The sequence below is a fragment of the Pleurodeles waltl genome, chromosome 6 (assembly GCF_031143425.1).
Source record: "Pleurodeles waltl isolate 20211129_DDA chromosome 6, aPleWal1.hap1.20221129, whole genome shotgun sequence".
Taxonomy (NCBI): Eukaryota; Metazoa; Chordata; class Amphibia; order Caudata; family Salamandridae; genus Pleurodeles; species Pleurodeles waltl.
This window is the reverse complement of record NC_090445.1, coordinates 8480399-8502858: the sequence shown is the minus strand read 5'-3', so window position 1 is coordinate 8502858 and position 22460 is coordinate 8480399. Positions and strand designations below refer to the sequence as shown.

The 22460-nt window shown below is 45.0% G+C and overlaps 1 protein-coding gene across 6 annotated transcripts in view; it reads left to right on the top strand.

The window, feature by feature from the left end:
* Positions 1-22460, top strand: part of DNM1 (dynamin 1) — a 714309-nt gene that overhangs the window by 204896 nt on the left and 486953 nt on the right. For all 6 annotated transcript variants that reach the window (XM_069236983.1, XM_069236985.1, XM_069236981.1 and 3 more), the window contains exons 3-5: positions 4987-5136; positions 5551-5754; positions 6309-6407. In XM_069236983.1, coding sequence (XP_069093084.1) covers positions 4987-5136; positions 5551-5754; positions 6309-6407 — 453 coding nt within the window. The remainder of the gene's footprint in view (positions 1-4986; positions 5137-5550; positions 5755-6308; positions 6408-22460) is intronic.

Below are 22460 nucleotides of genomic sequence, written 5' to 3'. Positions count from 1 at the left end.
GCCCCTCCTCTTCTTGCTTGTCCTTCCTCTTCTTGCTTGCCTCTCTTCTTCCTTTTCTTTCATTTTCTTGCTTGCCTCTCCTCTTCTTTCCTTTTCTTGCTTCTCCTTCCTCTCCTTCCTTTTCTTTCCTTTTCTTGCTTCTCTTTCCTCTTCTTGCTTGCCTCTCCTTTTCTTGTTTCCCCCTCCTTTTCTTGCTTTTCTTTCCTCTTCTTGCTTGCTTTTGCTCCCACCTGCGGTCTACGCATCCTTTTCAGTCCCCAGCTTCCTGCCCACCCCAGGGATGGTATTTGCAATGTGGAAACAGGTGTTTTGCTTTCTATGTTCTTTGCAGTTAGGTCATTTCCGCAGCTAAGTGTAGAAACAAGGACATGTTGCTTTCTTCCAGTGACGAGTAAAAGCTTCAGCCTAAGTACAGACTGGTTACCGTGAGACAGCTCTAGTTTTGCTGCCACAGTGCCATGTCCTGTACCCAACCAAAAGCCAACAGTGCACCCTGGCAGAGCCAGCACAAGCTCCGGTGCAGACTGGTCATGACCTGCACCCGGCCAAGATGCAACTAGAATCCTTCCTAACTCGGCGTAGCTTTGTGGTTTTGCATCTAATGTAAAAAAACATATATTTGAATCCTTGAAATTTGAGCGCCGATTTATTTTTTGTGCAAATAAAAGACTTGCGCCGCTCTCTCTGATGCCTCCTAATTCCACCTGGGTTGACGTGGGCCCCCACCTGCGCCCCACTTGCACCCCACTTGCACCCCCGTGTCTGAGCATTATTGAAAACTACGAGCTCCGCTCGGATCCCATCTAGACAAAAGCAATCGCATTTGTTTCCAGAATTCAGAATCGAGTCTCAGACTGACCTTGTTGAAGTCAGCTTCCAAGATCTAATTACAACTAATCCTCTCGAGGCTTCCCACACCTTTTTAAATTAACCCTTTAATACAAATACCTCCAATATCTGAACAGATTCACACTGGATCACAAACAGCCTGACCTTAAGGAAGGGTTATGTGCATGCCAGGTCTTGGTGTTCTTTTGTTTGCCAGTTTTGTAATACTGGTGAAAAACTCCTACATGTCTTAAAATGGGAATGCTATGTCCAGGTCACCCCGGGTTACCCCGCCCGCCCCTTCTGGTGAATGAGCTAAAGACGCGAAATCAGTGCTTTCCAACCTTTTGACTCCCGAGGACCCCAACTGAATCGCTATTGAAAGCCGGGGACCCCTAAGCAATTTGTACTATTTAAATTTCAAACATTAAAACAGTAATTCACAAACGAGTACACACCAAACAGATATTCACATTACTAAAGATTTAATTATTTTATATTGAAAAAATATGCAAAAATCAAACAATTTAATGGGGCGGTTGGCGCTGCATCTCAGCGCTATCCAGTTTTATTTAGGAAAGCTGACCCTCGGGTCAGAGTCTACATTTCTCAAGCGATTTCTGTTTGAATTTTTTTTAGATACTTAAGATCTGTGAAAGCTTTTCACATAAATATGTGGTGGGTAAAGGAAGTAAAACCATAAGGGCCTCTCACCTCTCCATAGCCTCTCTGTCACATGTCATTTGTTTGTTTTATAGCACCTCTCATACCAGTGTGGGGTGTCGTAGCGCTTTACAGGGGACTTCAAGGTTTAGGATTCACATGTCATCCACACTCGTTGGCATTTTCTCAGAGTGCTTGGCCTGTAGAAGCACAAACCCAGGATTTAGAACATAACACAGTGTTTAGTGTTGGCTTTAAAAATAAGAATGTATTTCTATGCGAGTAAAACTTTGTTAGCAGCATAAGGATAAAGACTGGGGAAAAAATCATAACTTTCTAACCTGTAACATGTAGTTTGCATGCAGCTCTTTGATGGCAGTTTATCGCTCACTGTGCTAGATTAACATTGAAACTTATGAAGTGCACAGTAACAAAAGCATCTCCGTGACAAAAGCAGGAACCCACTGCTATGCACATAAAGTGCTGTGCGTTGCATGATACATGCTCTGCATTACTTGGATGAGTCAAAACTTGAAGATTATTACAAAACTCCCCAGCAGGGCCATTAATCACCACAGTTATCTTGACACTTTTTGCCCAAAAGCTGCTGGATGTACAAGGAACTTTGCAGTGCTTTTTAAAAGTGCTGCACAAAAGAAGAAATAAATATAAAAACACACACGTTTCTGTTGAGGGCCCAGGCAGGAAGGCACTTGGTGCCCCATGGGAATGCGTCACTGACCCATGCAGAAGGTGGGGGAGGCGGGGGCATCACGGACCATGGACCACAGGTTGGGAACCGCTGCGCTAAATGAATGAGTTCGTCCAGAATTGCATTTTATTCTTCTTATGTGCACCATATTTCACAGCTTGCTGTGTGCAGCACTCTTGTATATTGGTTTGGTAACTTTAATATGCATTAAAGGCATTAATGTATCATTTCCTTTTGTGTGTTTAAGTATATTTACTTCACACTAAGCCTGAAAATCAGGACTGGGAATAAATGTGAGTTTTTCGGCTTTATTTTTTTCAAGACAATAGTACGCTTTGTGTGTGTAAAATTGCCACATGCCTTGCGCTCTACGTTGCTACGGTTGAAAGGTATTTTTTCACTTTGCTACTGTGGCTTATGCTGTGAAGTAAAGTTTTTTTTTTTTTATACCCTGCTTTGTTTCCAATACTAATGGGGTTCAAAAGGTAAGAAGAACTGATTCTTCTGAGTGTTTCTAATGAAAGCACAGTCTTTAGCTGCAAGTTGCAAACATGGGGTGCTGAGTGAGTCGTCCTCGCATGCTCCCTTGTAGTACTGCAGAGAGTAAGATATAGACATTTTGTTGAAATGGGGAGGGGCAGAGGGTAAAAAACAGTTTCTTCGGGTTATGTTACATGTTGCGACACTTACCTGTGGGCCCAGGTAGGACAGGCCTATCTCTATATTGATGGAGCTCTCTGCACGACTGCTGAGTCTCCACACTCCTAAACTTACTATTAAAATGCAGTTTTGTGACTTCTGAAATATCATAAATTTACACAAAGGTGTAATTTTACCTTTGTGAATCAGGCCCTGAATTAGCAGACTGAGGTGATGGCTACTAGAAAAGCAATCTTCCAAGACTGGTCTTGTAAAGAATCTTTATAGCTAGGCCCAAAGGGACAACCCTTGGACTTTGAGAGGGCTACATCTATCTCCAAAGCAAGAGATTTCTGCCTGACTGTAAAATTAAACACTTTTTGAGCCATTCTAAGAAATCATTCATGACAGGGTCTCTTAAAAATAAGTTTGTGAAGTACAGATACTGTATCCTTAGTGGGTCAAACGTGCAGCCTGATTTTGCCCGGTATAGCAAGTATGACGAATCATTTCTTCCAGTAACTTGATAACACCAATGTTCTTTTACTTGCCCAGATGCAGAATCTCTTTCATATGAAGGACTCTTGGGCTTTGTTAGAAGGATGTTGAGCTACTTTGGGAATACTCATGCAGCCACGAGGCAGTTTCAGATTCTCAGACTGGATGACGCCACAAGCCAGGCTTCACACTCATGTGAACAGGTGCCAAAGGGAATTAAGTACCTTTTTATAGAAGTCTGCAGATGTATAGGAATACAATGAGTAGGATAGAAGGGGGTTTAGTCCCCGGGCTTAACGGTTAAAATAATGTTACCTCATTTGCAAAATAGGTTACCTTGACAGTGTGTGTGGCTGGGGGGGCACACATGACCCACAAGTGTGTGTACAGTGATGAGGAAGAGACAACCTATTGATTATTGGGGTGTAACCTGCACAGCTGGGCTAAAAAGAATCCTGTAATATTTATAAACAAAAGTATACTAGACTTAAATAAAATGAAATAAAAACGTACACAATACCCTTTACAAAATCTGCCTTTAAGCGACAAATACCCATGTGATTGCGGAAAAGGCTAGGGGTTGGAGAATGATAAAATGCTCACCTGAGCTTGTAGAAGTCTTTGCCCTGTGTAAGTGCTGTGGAAGGCCATTATGAATGGGTGCCCTCGTGGAAAAGGCTGTAACCTACCATGGTGGTGAATCTTGCCACTGTTGAATGCCATGGTTAGCCCCTGGTGGAAGGTCCGCTTAGAGATCCCACCAGCTTGAAAAGCAGGTAGTTCCCGCTCTCTAAATGAGGTGGTGTGACAACATGGTCGGTCGACTGGACCTCAGGCGTGTTTTGAGAGGTGCCCTTCATTCACAGTTTGTACAAGGACCTAAGAGTTTAAGCAGAAACACTGGGAAACTGCAGTGAATCTGAACAACACTGCGGGTTTGTGTAATGCTGTGTGTAACAGCCGCACTGCAGGGTCTACAGTAGAGCTCTAGGAAGGTTTACACATAGAGACAGGAAACCAGGGAAGCGACATCCATAGGGGGTGAAACCCTGCAGCCTAATGAGTGAACTGAAGAATGCCGTCAGAGTGGCTACAGCGTCTGTGCCAACCACCCATGGGCAAAGACACCGAGGCTGCCACAAAGCAGGATATAGGGAAGTTTACAATGGGCGGTTGCACCTGTCTGTGGCTGCAGAGGAAGGTGTTGGGAAAACTCTGCTTGGAGGGGACCCAACTGGGATATGAGCAGATCCTGGAAACCGCCTCCGGGGAAGGGGTCAGAACTTGAGCCATCTACTGAGACTACGCCATGCTTCTTAAGCAGCCTGCTGGAACTGCACCAAGCATGGGCATTAACTGCTGATTGCAGCGGGGTCCTGGACTCTAGTCTGCTGCTATGGCCTGCTTGGACAGAGTACATGAGCCAGCCTCCTGCTGAGGACCAGCACTGCAACAGGTGCATGCAGGAGCCAAACACTGGGTACACCTGGATTATTCCTGGTCCCAGCCTACTTGTTCTTCCGGGGTTAAGCACACGGCCTTCCATTCTCCTTTCATGCTCTCTTGTTGTCGGTGCCGGTGGCATCGCAAAGCACTTTCCACTAGTGATGTACATTTTCACTGATGCATTCTTTGTTCTTAACTAGAATATGGCGAGTTCCTCCATTGCAAGGGGAAGAAATTCACGGACTTTGAAGAAATTCGGCAGGAAATCGAGGCAGAAACGGATCGGGTTACTGGTTCCAACAAAGGCATCTCTCCTGTCCCCATCAACTTGCGAGTTTATTCTCCCAACGGTGAGTATTTCCTCTGCTGAGGTGGCGGAATCATTCGCTGTTATAAGCTGTGCTCCGAAGGCCGGGTTTGGGTGGGTTCTGTAATACAGCCCTCCCTTTGGCAGATTCTGAATGCATGTGTTGCAGGACGCGAGTCCTGTTTCTGAGCCTAGGAGGGCATTAACGCGCATTACGGACTGACTTGCATGTGCACTGGAAGGAGCTCATCAGATGGAGTGTTGTAACTTTGCAGATCAGATTGAACTATTTCATATTGGACCTTGAGTGCTGAATAGTGCTGCTCCGTGAGGCCGTGGAAAGGTGGGGAAGAGTTGTTCTGAAGGGTTCATTACACGACTGACCGCTTTGGCTCCATAATGCGCTATAAATGTCCTAACTGACTAGATGCTCCGTGTAACCTCTTGTCATCCCCAGTGCTGAACCTCACTCTGGTGGACCTGCCTGGCATGACCAAGATCGCCGTCGGTGACCAGCCAGCCGACATTGAGTTCCAGATCCGGGACATGCTCATGCAGTTTGTCACCAAAGACAATGCTCTGATTCTCGCCGTCTCCCCGGCCAACTCGGACCTGGCCAACTCCGATGCCTTGAAGATCTCCAAAGAGGTGGATCCCCAGGGTGAGTGAAGGGGAAACCGCTACTTGGAGAATGTCTATGTACCATGGTACCGGTGGTGGATTCCTTGCGGCTGCTCCCCCGCATGCCTTGCAGTCAAAGTACTGTGCTCAACACACTACTAAGAAGCGCCCGCCTCCCTCAGTTTCTTATCCTACTACTAAAGATGAGTTTGTGTAACATAAGTTTTGGACGTACCCTCAGCCCAACATTCCAAACCTTGGCATGAGCGCAGTCTTTACGTCCTAGGAGACTGGGGAAGGAGCTTCAGCTTCCATGCTCCTAGACAGATGGCACTAGTAGGCGTTGTTCACTTTTTGACTTGCCAGTCATGTGCAAGGGCAGACGGCTTCTTTCCAGCTTTCTGGCCTGCAATGGAAGATTCCTTCTTTAAATAGGTTTGATGGCTGTGGGCCTGCAAGGTGTGTGGGCGTCTGGGTGTGTATGTTGAAGCTGGTTCACTCCAGGCCTTCAGCAGGCCTGTCGCGTAGAGCACTTTGGGGGCATTTTTAGGAGAGTAGCCAAAACTCTGACTCTTCCTGCTTTCTTCTCCACAGGCCAGCGCACCATTGGGGTCATCACCAAACTGGATTTGATGGATGAAGGGACAGATGCACGAGATATCCTGGAAAACAAGCTGCTGCCCCTTCGACGAGGTAAAAAAAGACCCTAACTCCACATCTACCTCTTTTTATACAGTGCCTTGCTCATGCCCGCACCTCCACAGTGACCTCTCACTAAAACGTAGCATATCAGTCTTGGGGTGCAGCACATGAACATCAAAGGATCTCCCTATGCCAAGGTGTTCTTGGAGAAAGCATTGGTGCTTCTGAGGGATTTGTGCCACCTTTCATAGTACATGTTGAGTGGATGGGGAGATGAAGCTGGGTTCCGTTTACCCTCTTCTAGTGTAGTCTGATTTTCTTAACCTTTCAGGTACCCCAGAGTTTTAAAACTGCACTATGACTGCTCCTGTGAACTGGTATTTCACAGCTGTTGAACAGTATGGCCTCAAAAACCCTTTGGCCCTTCCCAGCCACTTCTTTGCTTTACCGAACCAATGACCATCAGTTCTGTCCAATTTGGATATAGCTTTGTGGAGCACTGCAGCCTAACACTGAAGATAGTACATCATCTAGTCTGCAGTCTGTTTTGAGATTGATCAGTTAATTGTCAGCACAGTAAGTCATTATCCTAATAATCTCTCCTAATGGCCTAATTTATGCAAAAAACAGTGAGGGAGAGAAAGAAGCCTTAAGATGCCCCAAATAGGGGAGGCCCAGGGGATTGCACATAGCAGGCCCCCTGTTCTACTGGAAACTATCAACAGACCCCAAGCAGATCCCTCATTCCATGCCAAGCACCCCAAACCCCTTATGAGACAGTGTATATAAAGCTACGGTGAAAAACCATATAGAATAAATAAACACATTCATATCCTCCTGGGCCATCCCTTAGACCTCTTCATTACATAAGAAGCTGAGTCCCAGAGAAACAAAGATACGAATGAGCATGCGGGGACCTCATCACTGAAGGTGCAGTAGGTAGAGTCCTGGAAGCCCCATCCTTTATGTGGAGGGAGCTGGAAGGCCATGGAGGAGAGCCTGGAGATCCTGAATGGGACGCCGACTGAATCAGCAGTTGGCCTGTACTTGAAATAGTGGGGGGGTTCAGGATTGTCTATCCATGGAAGGTAATGCTGGAGGGAGAGGAGGATTGGCTTAGAGGAAGAAGCATTGGAAGAGGTAGTTTAAGAGGTCTATTTATATGTAGGTCTTACTATCCATCTCTATGCTTACGTTAGCTAGTAGTTAGTTATCTGCTCTTAAATCGTTACTTATTTGAGGTGAAACTAATGAATCTTCTCCAGCAGACCTTCATTATTAGTGATGAGCAGTGAATTGTCCCTCCCTTTTGTGGGACTCGAGTACTTTTTACAACTAAATATAATTAACTTTTCTTTTGAAAGGCCAAAATTTTAAGGCAAACAAACTATGTTCAATGGCATGTGTTGCTGTAGATGCACATGCTCTGCCTACTCCTGCCATCTAGTGTTGGGTCTGGAGTGGTGCAAGTTGTTTTTCTTCAGAGGAGTGTTTCAAGTCACAAGATCGAGTGACTTCGCCTCTCTCTCCGCCCTCTGGTTCGGACGTGTGTCCCTCTGCTAAGTCTGTCAAGACTCTTCAGTTCAGTTCAGTTCTTCCAATCTTTTCTTTTTCATTTCGATGTTATCATTCAAGCTTCTCCCATCTTATTGTTCTCATCGTTCCGTCTGTTCAGGCACTGACCGACTGCCGTACTGGGTGCCAGTGCCTGCTTCGGGCCTACCTTTCACGTGGATCTGGCACCGATGGGAATGGTTCCTTGATGGATCGGACTCTATTCCGATTCTGTCCTCTGTCATGCCAAGTTCTCCAGTACTGGGGTATCGTTCATAGGTTCACATGCTTGAATCATTCGACGTCGTTGAAGTGGGAGTTTCACGGTATCATAATAAGCAGTATATATTAGCATAATAGGCTGTAAAGGGAATGCAAGGTTCAGCCTAATAGCCTATCGATGTCCGTTTAAAAAAAAAAAAAAGGACCAAAGTTGAACAACGACCCAATCAGGTGACCGCATCCTTAGAACACTCCCAACAGAGTTATCTTCCCTCAATTTTTATGGCATGTTATGTGTGAGGGAGTCTCCCTGAGCTCTGCTCAGTTTTTCAGATTTGGTGATTCGCAAATTGGTCTTCTCTGTTCCAGTATGTCAGAACTGGTAAAGAAAGGACTTTTCAGGCCTTGTGCCACCTGTGGTAACAAAAGGCTCCATTCAGCGGATCCTCCTATAGAATTTATATATTGCCTTCATCCATCCCACAGGGTGAGAGATTGCAAGATATACAGAACTTTTTCTACAAAAAAACCTCGAAAACCACGAGGCAAGAGTTTTATTGTGGTTGCAGAAACCTAAAACCAAGACTGCCAACGTTCCTGAGGAGGAAAGCAGTGAGTGTTCCATCTCCGCACAGGCTTCCAGGAAAGGTCTCACTTTGAGTCCCTCTCATCAAAGCAAAAAAGCCCCACCATAGAGCTAAGAAAGGCTCCTCCAATGAGGAAAAGTGGAATAAAGGCTTTCTCAGACTCTAAATCTGAGCTCTTTACTCCATCTACAGCACCTCCATTAAAACCTAGATCCTTATCTACACCCCTCTCAAAAACTCTAAATTCACTACAAAAATATCGAAGATCGCATCGACGACGTCAAAACCATGGCAACTAGGAGTGAGATTTTCATGACTGGAAGGTCATCAAAGCTTTCACCGCTGGTATCCATTGTGTCAGTGATGACTGTTTCCAAGTCGATGAAGACTACCTCGTCGTTGACTATGACCACACTGTTGCCGCGGTCCACCATGCTGACGAAGACAGTGACGACGAAGACTATGCCAACACCGTCTGTGACCGCATCGGCGTCAGTAACATCGTTGACATCCTTGACGAAGTTGAAGCACAAAAAAACATAATTGTTGCCTTTGCCCACGAAGTCGATGCTACCGTCGACTACTTCGTTGACAGCAATTTAGCCATCCCCACAAAGTATTTGTCCTGAATACACGTCACCTGCTGACATGTCCCCACTTCCACCCAGCCACTTGTTGGATAGTCAGAAGTCAGACGATGATCAAGTGATGTTTGCTGCAGCTCACAGCCCCTCTGATTTGTATGTCGAGTATCCGGATGAAGTGGAAGAACAGGATTATTATGAGCCTGTTTATCAAAGTTACCACTGTGTGGATCAATAATATACTTATGCTCTTCCTTCACCACCACCAGCCATTGTCCAGGTTCTGGCTACCTTGGTGCAATACCTGCAAAGCATGCTTAGATTATTACAAGGCCATCCCAACACCAGCTGAAGCACAGCAACCACCTGCTGTAGTACAAATGCCTGCTCCTAATTCACCAAAACAGCTGCCTCCTCCACCTTCCCCAAGAATGATGCCTTAATCCCACATTTCCGTACCCCCTCGAAAGGTTCCCTCTACAAAAGAAGATGATGATGGTGATGGGGATAGGGAAGAAGGCAAAATAACAGACAATTGCACCATCACCAATGAATGGGATGATTACCTCATTCTTCCACCTTCCCCTCCAGCTCCACAACCAGTGGATTCTCCACCACAAGGTATTGGTAGTTTTTTACAAGCTAATGGAGAGAGCGGCCAAAGCGTTTCCAACTTCGCATTACTATTAAACAAACAGACAGTTTTCTATATGATTTCAAGGACCAATCCAGAAAAACAGTCAGAGAAAAACCTATTGTAGACTACGTCTCGGAGGGAGGAGTAAAAATAATGAAAACACCTGTGACAGTTTCTGCCATTTTTCTTAGAATAGATAAAAAGTACAAAGCACCTGAGGACTCACCTGCCTGTTTGCTAGACATCCAAGACCTGATTCGGTCATTACTCAGGCTGCACAACACAGGTCTAAAAATCCTTCCACCCATATCATTTCTCCTCCTATAAGGAGGGTAGCCAACTAGATGATATCAGTAAGAGATTCACAGTTTTGTTGGGTACAGCTGTCCGGGCCGCAAACTCTTTGGCCATTCTGGAGTGATGTGATCGCCAAATGTGGTCAGACATCTCCACATACCTGAATTACCTGCCAGATGACAAAAAACGAAGCTACAAGCATTTAGCAGGAAGACAAATAGGCAGCATTTGAAATTGACTGTGCAGCAGATATTGCATCCATAGGCTTCCGGCTGTTGGAAGGATCTGCTGGCCTTTGGCTTCAGGGTTGGCTTAAGGCCACATGGTTTTGTACAGAAGTTCAAACGAAAATCCTTGATATGGCTTCAACGTTGACTTTTTATTCAGGAAGCCAATCCGTGGATCTTACTTGTACCATGGAGGATGCCATAAGTACCAACAACAATCCTACCAGCAATCCTTTCGGCTAACAGCATCAACCCTATCGCGCGCAGCAGTCAGCAGCCTATTCTAAACAACAGCCAAGAAGAAGACAGGCTGCTTCCGCCAGGGATACCACTAGAAAGCAGTGACAACCTCAATGTACTGGCTACACTTCCTACTCATTCTTCGGTGGCTGCCAGAATTTCCCAGTACCTACATCTCTGGAGCAAAATCACTACGGACAAATGGGTCTTAGCTCTCATCAAGCATGGCCATACTTGAGTTCCCTCAGATTCCACCTCACACCCCACCAACAAAATTCCTGCCATCTCACCTTCATCTTCTACACAAGGAGGTTATGGCCATGTTGTAAAAAGGGGCTATAGAACAGGTTCCACATTCAGGTAATCAGGGGAGTGGCGTTCTATTCTCAGCCCCAGGAAGCTCAACAAGTGCATGGAGAAGCAATCTTTCCATATGGTTTCCTTCCACAAAATTCTCCACCTTCTGAACCACAGAGAATTTCTTACCAGCCTCGATCTCCTGAAAGCCTATTTTCACATTTCTATCCATTCCAGCCACCGCAAATTCCTCAGATTCACAGTAGCCGGTACTCATTACCAGTTCAAAGTCTCCGATCCGCTTGCCGGATATTTACAAAATGTGTTGCTCCCGTGGCGGCCCACACTGGCAACAAGGTCTTCACGTTTTCCCATACCTTGATGACTGGCTGTTAAATGTTCCATCTTTCCAACAGGCGTTGAGGGATACTTCAGGTGTCTTCACCTCTTTCAAGCCCTGGGGCTCACATCCAATTTCCAGAATTCTCTCCTTTTGCCTTAAACAATAGCCTTTCTGGGAGCAACTCTAGACATATTGCTCGACAAGGCATTTCTTGTCCGTAGACAGGGAACAGAAACCCTCCATTTTGGTCTGATCCCTTTCAGAAAGAAAGTGGGCTTCCGTTCGCTTGATCAAATCTTTAATAGGCATGATGTCCTCAGCCATTCTCCTAGTGACTCGTGCTCATCTCAAAATGCAACCTTTCCAAGAGGAATTGGACACACAGTGCCTCCAGTCTGAAGGGCAATTTAACAACATAATCTAGATCACACCTTTCATGAAAGCAGCTCTTCCCTGGTGGACAAGCTCCAACACTCTGCAGGATTGACATTCATTTTCCCATTTTGGTATACGTCATTTTAACAGATCCTTCACTAGAAGGATGTGGAGCTCATTTGCAAGTTCTTAAAATTCGGGGAAAGTGGACTCCAGGGCAGTCGAAACCTCATATCAACTTCCTTGAGCTCCGAGCAATCTCACTGGCTCTCCAAGCTTCCTTGCCAAGGATTCAAGGTTCCTCCATGTTGATAATGACAGAAAATACATATATGTGTGCATTACCTCAACAAACGGGAGGTGCAAAATCCAAGATTCTGTCCCAAGAAAATGAAACTATTTGACAGTGAGCACTAAGTTACAAAGTGACCATAAGGGCTGTGCATCTCCCAGGAGTACACAACTCTCTAGCAGACACCTTGAACAGAACAACCCAAAGTTGTCATGAATGGGAATTAAACCAACTGGTCCTGGATGCCGTATTTCAGTGATGGGGCAAACCCAAATTGGATCTTTTTGCATCACAAGTGTGAGAAAGTAGCCTCTTTCTAGCCTTGTTACCCCCACTTTTGGCCTGTTTGTGAGTATATGTCAGGGTGTTTTCACTGTCTCACTGGGATCCTGCTAGCCAGGGCCCAGTGCTCATAGTGAAAACCCTATGTTGTCAGTATGTTTGTTATGTGTCACTGGGACCCTGCTAGCCAGGACCCCAGTGCTCATAAGTTTGTGGCCTATATGTGTTCCCTGTGTGATACCTAACTGTCTCACTGAGGCTCTAATAACCAGAACCTCAGTGGTTATGCTCTCTCTGCTTTCCAAATTTGTCACTAACAGGCTAGTAACTAAATTTACCAATTCACATTTGCATACTGGTACACCCATATAATTCCCTAGTATATGGTACTGAGGTACCCAGGGTTTTGGGGTTCCAGGAGATCCCTATGGGCTGCAGCATTCCTTTTGCCACCCATAGGGAGCTCTGACAATTCTTACACAGGCCTGCCAGTGCAGCCTGCGTGAAATAACGTCCACGTTATTTCACAGCCATTTACCACTGCACATAAGTAACTTATAAGTCACCTATATGTCTAACCTTCACCTGGTGAAGGTTGGGTGCAAAGTTACTTAGTGTGTGGGCACCCTGGCACTAGCCAAGGTGCCCCTACATCGTTCAGGGCAAATTCCCCAGGCTTTGTGAGTGCGGGGACACCATTACACGCGTGCACTGTACATAGGTCACTACCTATATACAGCGTCACAATGGTAACTCCGAACATGGCCATGTAACATGTCTAAGATCATGGAATTGTCACCCCAGTGCAATTCTGGCATTGGGGGGACAATTCCATGATCCCCCCGGGTCTCTACCACGGAACCCGGGTACTGCCAAACTGCCTTTCCGGGGTCCCCTCTGCAGCTGCTGCTGCTGCCAACCCCTCAAACAGGTTTCTGCCCTCCTGGGGTCCAGGCAGCCCTGGCCCAGGAAGGCAGAACAAAGGACTTCCTCTGAGAGAGGGTGTAACACCCTCTCCCTTTGGAAATAGGTGTGAGGGCTGGGGAGGAGTAGCCTCCCCCAGCCTCTGGAAATGCTTTGATGGGCACATATGGTGCCAATCTCTGCATAAGCCAGTCTACACCGGTTCAGGGATCCCCCAGACCTGCTCTGGTGCGAAACTGGACAAAGGTGTCGTAGTTTGGACTCTTGCTCTAAGCAAGACTGCTGGTCTCAGGATGACAGTACTTTCGTTTGTAGGTGACTAAGTTCCTTCCTACAACTAGTTGTAACTGTTGTCCAAACCTTACCGGCTTACTAGCAGTACCTCACCAGAAACACAATAGTAAAAGGTGATTTGTAGCAGTCGCTTACGCATGGACTCAAAGTAAGATCTCCCAGGGTTGTCGTGGTTAAACGGAAATTACCCTTTTCTCACAGATTTATTATGTCTCATACAAACAAAGGCAATAACACAGATGCAGTGAAGTTATAATAGTTTTTATTCAACATAACTGCAATTTGCGATAAGCTGCATGAACTGCAATGATTAAGATAATGAATATACCGAGCAACAGTATTGTGAAGAGGAGAGTCATTGTTATAAAGACCCCCACCATTATGCAATATAAGAAAGAACTATATGTATATGTAAAAGAAATGGAATAAGCCCTAATACCCTAAGGAGAGTAAGTCTAACCTCCTATTTATAAAAGGAGAGCTGGGTTCTTTAAACCTAATCTGCCAAAGCTGTGTCCATGAGAGGAGCCCCCAACCCTCGTTACCTTGGAATGAGGTCTCTATCTCAGACTCCGCAGGGACACGAAGGCTGGGTCAGCGTCAAGATGACTTTAGCATCGGTATCAGCGATGGTGGCGATGCCCTCTGGTCGGAATCCCTCTGATTATCTGTCTAAAAGTGTGTTGTATTTATACAGATTTACAAGGTCCCCTGACATAAGTGTTATTCATAACAATACATAACAGGCATGCTTGGGACGGCAATTAATATCAACAATCCCTCGAAAGTATAGAGAGGGAAAATCCCTAAGTGTGAATGCCTACTGTATGTTTGTCTTTTGTGCTTGATCTTGACGCCTTGGCGCAGTGACACTGATAATAGAACCCATAACAAGTGGCCTAACTATAAACAAGCCCGCCATTTTAAAGGAAATAAATAATTAAATGATCTAAGACAGAGCAAGCTAAGTAGGTTAAAAGTCACTGGGTGACGGGGGCACGAGTTTACAAGCCTACGGCTAAGCTAACTCCTGCTATCCCGCTAAAACAAACTAGGATTCACCACACCCTCCCCATTGCCGTAACAGGTATGATGAAGGGAAAGAAATCCAAAATGCTAAAAAAGCTGCTACTGAACTAAAAAAGCCAATTAACAAATAGATATTTTAATATCAACCATGACAAGTAAATCAAACGTTTAATATAATTGCAAATTTCGGAACCGGGAACTGGTAAGCAAATTTGATCAAATTATGTGCTATACGCAGGATCCTGAAGAATGTCATCAAAGTCACCATTCAATGATCTTAAAAAAGAGTCAACATCGTCTGATGTGAAATTTAGAGCTGGACGGACAAACTGATCCACAGAGCAAAAGTGAGCCATATTCATCGGTGTATCGACACTTGCTGCAGCGTCCTCATCCATGTTAGATTGTATAACAGATGGCTCATAGGTGGCCTCGCGGAGCAACCGTAGTCTCAAGGGGCATGACCGTGTATGAACCCTCATCGGGGACATCAGCAGTTCTTGGTCCACAGGAGATGTAGGTGCAACAGCAAGACAGACCATAGGCAGATGTTCAAAGAGACACCATATGCACCGGAACACCGGTTGTACACACCATAGTAGAGGCCGGAATGACAATGACCAGTCAAATTCTAGTTCCACCAGCAAAGGTGTACCGAAGATCCGAACCATGCGTTCATGGCACAGCGGTGTTGACGGGAGTGGCTCCATTGCTCTGTGTCGCTGGAAAAAAACAACCACAGCGAATCAGAAAAAATAGTAGTAGTAGTCCGCCAATTAAAGCCAAAATAATTGGAAAGCCACCAAACACACTGGAAAAGAGAGAATGGATGGCTGATGGGATGACTCTGAAGACAGTCTGGAAGATGGACACAAAACCAGACCCGACAGCCTTAAAGAAATGAACAATCCCAGTAGTGCTGGAAGCATTGAATATTCTGGATACCAACTCTCCAAAGTGTTTGGGGAAATCAGTATTTAAAAGGGATTGTATCTCGGCTGATGATCTCGCAATCTGGAGAGCGTACGTCTCTTTTGCGGATGTCAAGGCGACCTGTTTTTGAAACAATAGCGCCTTCAGTCTGCTCAACTTGTCATAGTTCACATTAATAGTATCAATGTGGGGCCACATTTCTGATACTTGTATCTCTCGTGTGGGGGGAAACAAAACATGGCCACAACACGTAACGACCTTCGTGACTGAGATTTCGTAGGCAATTCCAGGTCGTAAGCCGCAACAGCTGTCATTGCTCAGTAGAACATAACTTCCATTGGAAAGTACATGATACACTGAACGAATCAAGGGGACGGGAGTACCCTTCAGAAAACAGGCCAAATTCGTGACCCCCGCATTGCAAAGACCGTGAAGAGACACCTGTTTGCATATCATGGAATGACGAACAGTAGTCTCACATTCACTTCCGCTAAGAAAGACCTCCTGTTCACCGTTCAGACATCGATACTCAAAGGGCAACTCCCACTCTTCCTTAATAAAGCTATCTCCTAGCCGTTCATATCGTCCCACTGCAAGATGTTTTAGGCAGCTTGTGAAACGAAAGGTCGAAAACGGGAAATTAATTATGCCGTGTAAGAGCCAAATAGTTGAAGGACTTTCTGCAACCGTGAAGGGCAACCTATCTAATTTCTCTACTTGAAGCAAGGTGAAACGAGCCTCCCTTTTAGCCATTGTCTCTTGTTCCCTGGAAAAATTAAAAGCAGCAAACAGTTCACTTCCATTAATATATTTCCATGGAATGTGGCCACTTCTCAGTGTCTGTAATGCCCAACCCAGCTGCATGATGGAACGCAGCTGTGTTTGCCCATGATATAACCGAGATAAATCAGTCTGAGTGATATCAATAGCAGATGACACTATATTCGACAGTGAATAAATCCGATTCGATAGTGTGTTCATGCCATTGTCGACAACAGCCAATGTTTTTTCCAAATTCTCCTTATCAAGTTGCCTTAAACGTGCAGCAGCCTCAATTTGAGAAAGCTTCCAAATTTCATTATACATAGCATATAAAAACCATTTTGAATGTTGTTTCTTAGGACCTAATAGGAAATCTTGTAGATCTATGCTGTCAGAAAGAGTGTTCAAGTGTTGTTTCACTGCTGTTAAAGTGTTTGTCCGCACCCATTGCTGGCACAGCTTACCCACACTGTATGTTGTTATTATACCACTATGTTGACCCGAGAGAAAGCGAGGGTCTGGCCTATGAATGGAAAAACCCCCTGACGAGTTCAAAAAACGCTTCTGACATTCATCAGTGTCGGTGGGCCATACCAACCATCCCCCGGGATGGGAAAGTGAAGAATTTTAAGCACCAGCCTTAACCAATGCATCTAGCCTATCGTCTGAAATATTAAGAAAGTGTTGCCAATCTTTAAATTTTGTCGGAGTAGGGATATTGGGCGTGTTTAGATCTTTAATTTTTGCTAACCCCAGACATGATGTCTGCTCTACAGTATCATTTAAAAAAATCATTTGCACAGGAATTAAGCAGGCGCGAAACAAAGCCTCCCTACCCTGTATTTGCCAATCTTGTGTTCCCCATACACTCTTCAAATCGACAGTGTTCTTCCAATATACGTAACCCTCAATCGATAGTCGGGAAACAAAGGGATCTGAATAAATCAATTTTGTATCTGTCAGCAAAAGTTTCCTAAATTGCGCTGGAGGTAATTTAAAATAATACGATTCAGCATTCTTTGTATCATGCCCAGAAAAGTATGTGAATTTATCACTTTAAAACTTTGGACTCCCCACCTGCGGTGTAGAACAGTGTTCCCATTGGGTGTAGTTAAAGAGAGTCCTATATCTAGTTGCACGGTGTAGGTAGTGATGTCCCCAATTGTTATAGCAGAACATTTCCCATAATTCATTGAGTAATCATATACATCATCACTTCGAAAAGCGGAGTAGTCCTTCATTTCAGTCAGCATCGAATCAACTGTTTAGACATCCCAATCATCAGAAACAACATTAGGTGTAATAACATCAGACATAGAAATCTTGAACACATATGGTATTTGAATTATCTCTGTGGGCCCGTATATATCGAACAGAACTTTGTCCCATACAATTCCATTAGGAATCGGAATAGCCATAATATTGACAGGGGACAAATCACGTCGGACCCTATGTGATGAATGGTGTGGTGTCAAGATTACATCAACAGGCTCCACAGAGGAGCGGTCAGCGATATAGTGACCATTAATAAGTAAAAAGAAAACAGTCACAAAACCAATCCAAAAAAATAATGAAATAAATGTCAAACAGAACCAAAGATAGTTCCAAGGATATATCAAATAGTTCTTTCGAAGCCATCGATAAAATTTGCTACCGCTCGAATGTGTGTCAGTCACAGTTGAGGATGAATCTGAAGAAAAATCATCAATGTCTACAAAATAGCCAGAGGAAGTCTCCGCAGATACAGGACCCATCGAATTCCCATCCACTGTTGTTGGAAGTTCTTGATAGACAACGTTATTAGTGGTGGAAGTGTTCGTGTAAAATACAGCCAAATCCTGAATCGGGGAGTTCTCTGAAGTTGTTACTGGAATCAACATAAGTTCATTTTCTGCCCTCCCCGTGGTCGAGGAAGTGTCCGAAACAGCAGCTGACATAGTTGCATAATCAGTAGTAGCGATAGTCATCCTACTATGTAGAGGGATGTCCTGTTGGGTAGTGAGAGGGGATCGGGAACTACCCAAGGGACCTCCTGGTCTACTGTGAAGAATTGGCCACATGGTGTAATTTGATGTCATCAATGGAGATGAACCTGTTTGATTTAGAACCAGACAATGGTGGAAGGATGACAGTCCTGGTGCCTTTTATTCCCAGGACCGGTACAGGTGCTCTGTATGACGGACCAAACTCTTTTTTCACAGCGATCTTCTCACGAACCAGATCCCCAACGTTAGGAATCCAGCTAGTCGAAGTTTTCGCCAAGTCCCTTATTCCCAAGGTGGCAGCACTTGCAGATGATTTATCATCACGGAATTGTTGAAGCTCCTGTAAAACAGCGAGACGTTCTTTTATGTCAAATGGTGTTTCTGCTGCCACCATACCAAGGGCATCAAGATCGTGGACATACATAGGTGTCCCAAAGAGAACCTCATATGGAGACTTACCCCCCAAGGACCGTCTTGGCAGATTATTCAGTGCTCTCTGGACCCCATATAGGTGATGTAACCAACTGCGGCCTGAACCTAAAACTCGAGCTGTTAAGGATTGCTTTAGATCACAATTCCGCCTCTCCACGACCGAATTTCCCTCGGGATGGTATGGTGAGGAGTAATGTAGTTCAACACCCATCGTCCTCATGGTGTCCCTGAAAGCCTTAAAGGCAAATGCAGGGCCCTGGTCCGAATGGAATGCTGCAACCGCATATGTACCGATAAAGATCAGCAAATCTTTTATAACAGTTCGGGCGTCAGCCGACCGCTGTGGCCATACCCACAGGAATCTAGAACAGGAATCAACAGCCACTAAAATGTACTTGTATGCACCATCAGGTTGTAAGGGACCACAATGATCCAGGTACACACAATGAAGTGGCTTGTCTGACACTAAGAGAGATGTCTGCGGAGGGCGTTTGATATTAGAACCCTTAATTTACTGACAAATGTCACAGCAAAGGACATACTGTTTAGTCCGTCTGCATAGACCAGGCCACCAGTATCGTTGTTGTAAAATGGTGATAGTGGCCTGTATACCAGCATGTGCAGAAGCGACACCCTCATGTGCAGCTGTAATCCGCTCCAATCTTTGGTCTTCATTTGGGATCACTCGATCACCAACATCAGGAATTGTTGCAAAAGCAACATTCTGTGCACTGATATGATAGGTATAGTTCGTAGGGTATCCTTTCGGAAGGGTCTTGCCTGCAGCCGATGCTTTAACGGCAAGCAAAATTTCATTATCCATTCTCGTCCGAGAACGAGTCACTGCACCTACAGAAGCCGTAGCTACTGTTGCTTTGGCTGCCTCATCAGCCAATGTATTACCGGCAACATGTATTCCTACACGCTGGTGCCCCAATGTATGAACTACATGGACACATGGCAGCTTATCCTTAAGATCAGCCACCCTTCCCCACAACATTTTGTGTTTAATGGTGTTCCCTTTAGAATCTCTAAACTCGTTCAGTTTCCAATGATTGAGGTATTCATTGTACGACTGGACGCAGTAATATGAATCACAGACAATTAATGTCAGTGTTCCTGGCTCCGAATGTTCGAGCGCTAGAAGTAGAGCCTTAAGCTCGGCCAACTGGGCTGTGCAGTCCCCTAAGGTCTGAGTGTAGGTATTATGAGGATGGAAAACGCCGTCTTCCATAGTCCCGCACACAGCTGCGCAAGCTGCTGAGTATTGATGTTTAGTACCCACAGCCGGTTGTGCCGAACCGTCAGTATAAATGATCGTATCATAACTGTCAATTGGCAATATGTGTATGGGAGCGGGGTACTCCTGTTCATACTGGAGAAATTCTTGTGTCTGAAGTCTTGGATCAAACACATAATCAACATCAGTGGCGGTCAGAGACGTTGCCCATTGAATCCAGCGTGGATGTAATGCTTTAGCGTTTGGAACGCTTGCTTTAGTGACAGCCTCTAAGGCTGGCACTGGGGAGACAACAATTATGCGTTTCCCCTGGGCAAGCAGTCTCTCCTTTATGACGGCCATCTGTACTGCTGTCAGAATTTTTTCAGTAGGAGCAAAACGTTTCTCTGCATTGGAGTATAAATGTGATTTGTATGCAATAGGCACTGTGTCACCCTCATTAAAGGTGACATATGTAAATCCAAGGGCACCAGCTGTTACTCTGATGACCAAGGTAGTTTTGTTATCACGTGTGTATAAGTGTCTAGCTTCCAGCATGTCACGTTGAATATCCCTAAGGATGTGTGTGTGTTCAATTGTCCATCGCCTGCTAGAAAAATTTGGTTGTATTAGGTCATATAGTGGTTTGATGCGTTCAGCATAATCTGGAATGTAGGTTCTGCCAAAATTAAAGAAACCCAGTAATGACTGTAATTTCTTAAGCATGTTTGGAGGCTGTAGCTGAGCACATTTTTCTAGAAAGTGCGGGGCCAGGCTCTTTCCCTCATTTGATAGTTCATATCCCAGGAACAATACACTAAGATAAGCTATCTTGCTTTTTCTAAAATTAAATTTATATCCGAAGGCAGCAAATCCCACAATTATCCGATCGACCCTCGCAAGATGAATGTCAAGGGTATCATCTGTGAGATAGATATCATCTACATACGATAATGCCTCGGGATCTAGCTCCTGCAATATTGACGTTACACGGGCTGAAAACAGCCCTGGGCTGTTTTTATAGCCTTGTGGTAAACAACAAAAGCGTTTCTGTGAGCCATAAGAGAATGCACTTAAGTCCCTACTTTAATGTGCTAAATTCTGGCAGAAAAATCCATTCGAGATATCCAATGTAGTTTTGTATTTTTTACGCACTATATTATTAATCAGCGCTGTGCTGTGCGAATTTTGTATAGCAAATGTACGTGTATGACTATTCAAGTGTCTGTAATCCACCACTATTCTATATGAATGATCAGGTTTCGCAACGGGAAATAGCGGATTATTCATTGCTGATGTACAGGGCTCTATTACTCCCTGGTATTCAAGTTGTGACAGTATCTCCGTCACCGGAGCTTTCGCTTCATGTTTAACAGGGTATTGCGGCTGCGGGTGAGGTGTAGATCGGACGGGAATAACATGACAAGGAGAGTCCTTGTCCCAACCTACATGATTACGGTATAATGCAGGTGCCTGCGCTAAAGCCCATTCAGCCGCATAAACTTTTTTGTCAGCCTCTGGAACAAGATCGGAGAAAGAAGGCAAAATGACATCTTCCCCTTGCGGGAGCGTGCGGACATGTTCAGGTGGCCAATCTCTCTCGGCCAACAGGATATCACTTGTTACTTCATCCCAGAATATTACACTAATAATTCGTTCCACGTCTCCCTCTATCTGAATTGTTAAATCATAAACCCGATCAGGCGGGAGAACGCGGCCATCCGCCGTTTCAACTGCGATGTAATCGCTAGTTGCTGTCGCATCCAGATGATCTTTCAGACTCTGGCGACATATCGTGACCTCTGCCCCGCTGTTCAACAGAGTCACTGCCCACCTCTTGTTCCTCAACAGCGTTCTCAATATTACTGGCTTTTTTAATAGTCAGTGCTGCCACTTTCTTCTTTTTAAATTGTGGTTTTTGTTGAGCAGGCTTTTCTTCTTTTTTATTGGTAGACTGCGGTGAGTCTTTCTTTTCTTTCACGTATTCCGGACGTCGATCTTGACGGCCCCCTCTCTCGCTACGTCTATCTGGTGCATCCTGAAAGGAACGAGAAGGACGTGAATCAGTATATCTGTCTGGAGTTCTAATGTTATCCCTATTTCTGAGATTATACCTCCTTTTGGAGTACTCCGGATGTGGAGTATCAGCTCTTCTATTTCTCCTGTCTTTGAATTCTTTTTGTTTGTCCCAGTGCTTCTTAGAGCCCTCTTGTGCTTGCTTTGTACCTTCCTTATGGGTAGTACTTGGTATGTCCAATTTTCTAGGTTTGGCCCCCAATCCATCCCGTCCTATACTAGTATAGGTATCTGATATTATTTTCGGTAGCTGCCTCTCCTGTTCCATATGTGGAGTTTCTCGGAGACGTTGGCGTATTGCCAGTGCTACTGCTTCCCCTTTAATGTTACTTAATATTATCGAGGAGACAGCGTCAAAGTTACGCATCAATTTCATCCCCAGATCCAGGGCCGGTGCAGCCCCATGCTCATTTTGTATTTGTTTTAACACTTCCGGTAAATTGGCAAGTGTAGGGGTCCCATGTGTGGTAGTATAAACGGCAGCGAAGACTATCCCCAAGTGGCACAATCATC